The sequence below is a fragment of the Branchiostoma belcheri genome, unplaced genomic scaffold (genome assembly GCF_001625305.1).
Source record: "Branchiostoma belcheri isolate BF01 breed outbred unplaced genomic scaffold, Haploidv18h27 scaffold8, whole genome shotgun sequence".
Classification (NCBI taxonomy): domain Eukaryota; kingdom Metazoa; phylum Chordata; class Leptocardii; order Amphioxiformes; family Branchiostomatidae; genus Branchiostoma; species Branchiostoma belcheri.
The window spans coordinates 4,056,879-4,062,417 of NW_017804464.1; the positions used below are offsets into that span (position 1 = coordinate 4,056,879).

Below are 5,539 nucleotides of genomic sequence, written 5' to 3' on the forward strand. Positions count from 1 at the left end.
GAGAGAGAGAGGAGAGTGAGAGTGAGGGAGAGTGAGAAAATTATGAATAACGAAATAGCCTGGTTACCAAACCTATCATAGTTCCCGAGTAGTAGCTCCCGAGTCCTACATCCTCTCTGCAAATAGGTCTGGACCCGCTTGATTCCCAACGAATTTACTAGTATTATAAAAGTACATGCACTAAGTCACTAAGTAGCTGGCTCATAAATATTCATTATTGAGCTCATAGTTGATTGGGTGACCTTTCGTTTTTCACCCCATCTGTTATTTGTTATCAGAGGTCACGCAGTCAGTTTGTCGCGATGTCTCGTGGCCAGACGCTGCCCGATCTCCACAACTTTTGCCGATTTTGCCTGTCAAATCAGAAGATACATGGCACGTTGCAGCACATTAGGAATATTTTTCAGTCCTTGTTACCCAAGAAGAAGTCGAGTGGACCGCCGATTGCAGATATCCTGCGGTCCTTAGGCGTAAGCCTGTCAGAACAGGACCTCACCAAGTCTCACAGAATCTGTGAGAAATGTTACCGCCAGGTACTCCGGGTCCAGGAGTCCATGAAAACCCTGGAGAAGTGGAGAGAAAAAGAAGGATGCAAGGTCAAGGATACACCGACCAAGGACATTATACCGACGAAGTCTCCAGCGCCAAATGCAACAGCAGGGGGAAAACGCGCCCGAGAAGAAACCCCGTCCGAAGCACCGCATGACCCCAAGAAACGGCTGATGTCAGAAACGCCGCCAAAAACAGCCGTGACATCGGGTGCGCAGCTTGTCAAGAAAAATATGAGCCACCTTCCAGCAAGAACGAGCGTCACAAAGGTATGATTTGCACATTTCTCTGCCGTGCCGTGTAGCGATGTGTTGGTACGCTTTGTAGAATGGTCTATTGTTGTTCGTCCGTCGAGTCGACGATGACCATTTGACATCAGCTTTTGGCGACGTCTCAGGGAGGAGCCTAATGGTACAGCAGCTGTATTGTGTGCAGTTCGCAAGAATTCTAGGAATTGTATTCACTTACTGTCTGGCATTTTGTCCTTTTGCATGGAATGTCTACAGGAATGTCTCCCAGCTCTGGTTGTTGACATGCCCACATTCCTGGTCACCCTTGGGAAAACCTGTCTGCCCCAGATGCCCTACATGTACTTTCTGTGACCCCGGGGCTCCCTCACTATACAACTGACATGCATCTTTCTTTTCTCTAGGTTACCATCAATTACCCGAGCAACCCTGGCAAGGTCTATACCCATCAATGTGTATCAGAGGTTTCTGGTATTGTGGAGAACCTTGCCAAAGGGAACCTGGGAACGAGTGCAAAGCTCATCATGCACCATCCAGCATTGACAAGTCACATCATGGAGCAGCTGAAAGAAAAGGCAAAGGCGGAAGTCACATCACTCATGGCAACATCACCGTCTCCCAGCATCCTGCGAAAAACAACACCACACGACCTGCAGAATTTCAACTACAGTGACATGGAGGCAGAGCTGAAGGCACGGGCACCTCTTCTTCATACAGTACTGTCCACAGTCTCTGACAACTCAACAGTTCACACATGTGTCGCAGCATCAGTAGCTATTCGCGGTACAGAACCAAGGATGTCTGCTTTGGCCTACACCATAGACGCCATTCTGCAGTGTGGTGGGACAACAAAATCTGCTAAAAGAATGCTATCCAAAATGGGAGTATGCACAAACCAAAAAAAATCAGTTGCCAAACAACACCAAATGTGCCAAAGCAATGATGAAACTGTGATGGAGTGGAAGCGAGATGTGGGACTATTCGCCAACAAACCCACAGATGACGTAACAAATCATCCTGCTGACAAAACCACAGCTCATCTGACGGACAGCACGACGCCCCTTCCAGCCAACAGTGCCATGGACAGCACGTCACCCTTTCCAGCCAACAGTGCCATGGACAGCACGTCACCCATTCCCACCAACATTGCCATGGACAGCACGTCACCCCCTCCAGCCAACAGTGCCATGGACAGCACGTCACCCCTTCCAAACAACAGTGCCATGGACAGCACATCACCTCTTCTAGCCAACAGTGCCATGGACAGCACGTCACCCCCTCCAGCCAACAGTGCCATGGACAGCACGTCACCCCCTCCAGCCAACAGTGCCATGGACAGCACGTCACCCATTCCCACCAACATTGCCATGGACAGCACATCACCCATTCCAGCCAACAGTGCCATGGACAGCACATCGCCCCTTCCAGCCAACAGTGCCATGGACAGCACGTCACCCCCTCCAGCCAACAGTGCCATGGATAGCACATCATCCCTTCCAGCCAACAGTGCCGTGGACAGCACGATGCCCCTTGTGGAGAAAATGTAGAGTTCAGTAGCTGTAACAGGTTTAGTAACCAGGCTATGAGGAACAGTAGTTGGTGCAGAGAGGGAAGAAAGCGTCTGTCCTTGGGCTGAAAACTTGGTACAGCAGAAACTGCTGAAAACTATGATGTTATTGTCATTTGCTTGTTATCCAACAGACACGCAAATAATATAACGATTGGAAACAACAACACATATATCTAGATATATGGTTTGAAGGAATGGACTTGGATCATGTGAAAATGGCTTTGTATCCACAGGATCATGTAGAGAAACAGTTCATCTACCGCCACTGTCGGACCATCTTTGGACTGATCGACATCGATGGCAGTAACACCATCACTCCGGACGAGTTCCGGGCTCTCACGTACCTCTTCGACTTCAAGAAAAGAGCCATGAACGAAATCTTCTATGAATTCGACATCTCAGGAGACCAGGTGGCTTAGCTTTCTTCGCAAAAGTGTTGTAACTCCAAAAATTACTGTACACTTGCCATGTTAAGTCCAATAGGGCCAAAGCAAGTAAATTTCATGGATGACATCCTCCGCACAGACTCCAAATCTAAATTGCGATAGGGCGAAAAAAACAAAGCGGTAATTTTCAAATTTTGCCATCATCTGTATCTGTAACTGTAAAAAAATGGGTTTTCAATCATTGTACAAATGTTTTGGTTCAGTGGGAATATCACATATACACAACAAGCATCAAATATAAAAGAAAGGAAATACATCACTGCATCAAAGTAATAGCTATAGACAAAACATTACATCAGAGCCTTGTCTTGTCTCCTCTCCTCATGGCCTCAGACATCTTTGTCCATTGTTGACCACTGTCAGAGGGCAACAAAATTTCTTTTTTCCTTCCCCAAAATCAGGCGAAAATTAATGCGCGTGCTGATGTCATCCATAAACATTACTTGCTGTGGCCTGATCCCTCCTCTTCTGTTATATTACAACATTAGGAGCTGGACTATCGGGAGTTCCGCCTGTTCGCCATGGCCTGTATCGACAAACAACAGGAACTGGAGAAGGAGATGTTACAGAAAGCCGAGGAGATGCGGGAAAAGGCTTTGGAAAAAGAGGAGAAGAAACAAGAACTGAAGGAGAGACTTGAAGAAAAGGGAATCATAGCTTATTGTGTCATTCAATGACAACAATATGTAGTTGGACTGCAACATGTTGGGATGTTTTAGATCTTGTTATCCCATCAAAATTTCTATAGTAATAAAGAGTCTTCTAATGTCCTGTATTTCCTCCACTTTGTCCTGAATTTTTGTATTGCACTTAGCTAGTCCAATGCTAGACGTTAGGCCATGGCCATGTTGATTTGATTATATGGATGACATCCTTTGGAAACCCCAAAACTGATGCGAGCGTGGGAATAAAAAAAAGTTTTGAAAAAAAAGTGCTTTTATTTTGAAATTAAGGTATTCATGGTTAAACAAATTTTTAAATTGGCATGGTGAATAATAGACTCATTTTAATTACTTCACATTTTCTTCTGGTCCTTTGGAATGGATTTTGACATTCTGTGATATAAGTATTGTTTCTCTATATTATTTTTTCAATTTACGGCATGTATTTGCTCCTTTTGGACGGACAGAAGTTCATGCACCTGTGGATGTCATCCATATAATCAAATCAACATGGCCTTTTCTAAATAAGCTTGCATCAAAGAACCATATACATTGTACATTTGTATGATGCTTCAAAGACTATCCTTCCAGACATTGCTACACAATTTTCCTTACCATAAATGGATTTCTTTGCCACAAAAGCAAGACATTTCTGTGTTGTGAATCCTACCTGTCAGATTTATTGTAAATAAACGACAAACACCATATTTTTTCGAGGTTATCCTTTCAGTTGTTTATTGTTCTGTAGAAGTCATGAAGGGTGGTGTGTCACCAACTGAGGTGCCCAGTATTCACTCATGACACTCATGGGAAGAATCCATACCTCAGGCATACAACTCTCTGCGTAACAGTATTGCCATGTCGTATAAAAATAAATGTGCACAGGATAAAATCTCACCCAACTTTCAGATGCCAAAACACAATACATATATAGTGTTATACATATTGTTCTAAACACTTTCCTTACCAAGTTGACAGAAATTTTGCAGCATCACATTTTCAAGATGCAATTGTTCTAACAAGTTGTTATCTAGGCTCTGATTGGTTCAGCAACAACCTCCTTTCAGTTATTTTAAATATATGACCAATTAGAAGTTGGAATCTTGTCATCATGGTAAGAGACTTTCCTTACACCATGTATGGTTAACACTGTAGAATAGATTCACCCTATTAAAAGCTGTGTACAAAATGGCACATAGAATCTCATGTTTAAATGATTCACATATGATAATAGTACAAAGCTTCCATATAAGAACATGTACCGAAGGAATATTCCATTCAAAATACACATGGGGTGGTCCGGATAATTGTCCATTCAACATGAAAGGGCTATACGGACCACCCCTTGTAAGATTTTCAAATGGAATAGTCTTAAGAGCGTGGCAGTGGCTGGTTTGGGTAGACTTTGCATCAGTGCAGGAATTCTACAAAAATTCTGACAAATGCATGTCTGATCTTGAGCACCTAGATCACAGTACAAGAAATGGTAGATCCCAATCATACCATACTGCATTACATTTTTTTAGTTTTACATCTTTTTTCCCAGTACACTTCAACTGAAGTTCCAAGTGCAGTGCTTTCATTTGGATGCAAGATCCAGCACTACACTGTTACACCATTGGAAGAGAAATACCGTAGTCATTGAGTGCTGAAGCTGGTTACAGTTCTTTCTTTAACCATATACCACTTAATCACAAAGGTAAAAACACATGGCTTCAAACTCATTGGGGAGATTAGAACCACCGCAGCTCTTTGCAACACATACCCAAATCTGTTTAAAAGCTGAGGAAGGAACTTAGGAATATAAATGTACCAGTTATGAAAAACATAATATTCCTTTTGCCATCAAAATTCCATAAGCACCGTCATAAATTGCAATGCCTTGCATGTACATTTGTAACACTTCCTTTCACATGTATAAACACAGATTTTTAATTTTGAGATATTTCAAAATCTTTTTGGCTCATAACTGTTGGGCGATAACACTTTAAAATCCATATGAAATACTTGCATTGTGATAAAATCCATCCAGTACAAATATAGCATGACAACAACAGCAAAAAG

At 42.9% G+C, this 5,539-nt stretch overlaps 1 protein-coding gene across 1 annotated transcript in view; it reads left to right on the plus strand.

Moving 5' to 3' along the window:
* Positions 1-3,684, plus strand: part of LOC109486169 (EF-hand calcium-binding domain-containing protein 9-like) — a 5,073-nt gene extending 1,389 nt beyond the window's left edge. Inside the window, exons 3-4 of the mRNA XM_019789876.1 lie at positions 2,601-2,777; positions 3,302-3,684. Coding sequence (XP_019645435.1) covers positions 2,601-2,777; positions 3,302-3,490 — 366 coding nt within the window. The 3' untranslated portion in view covers positions 3,491-3,684. The remainder of the gene's footprint in view (positions 1-2,600; positions 2,778-3,301) is intronic.
* Positions 3,685-5,539: the final 1,855 nt, after the last annotated feature.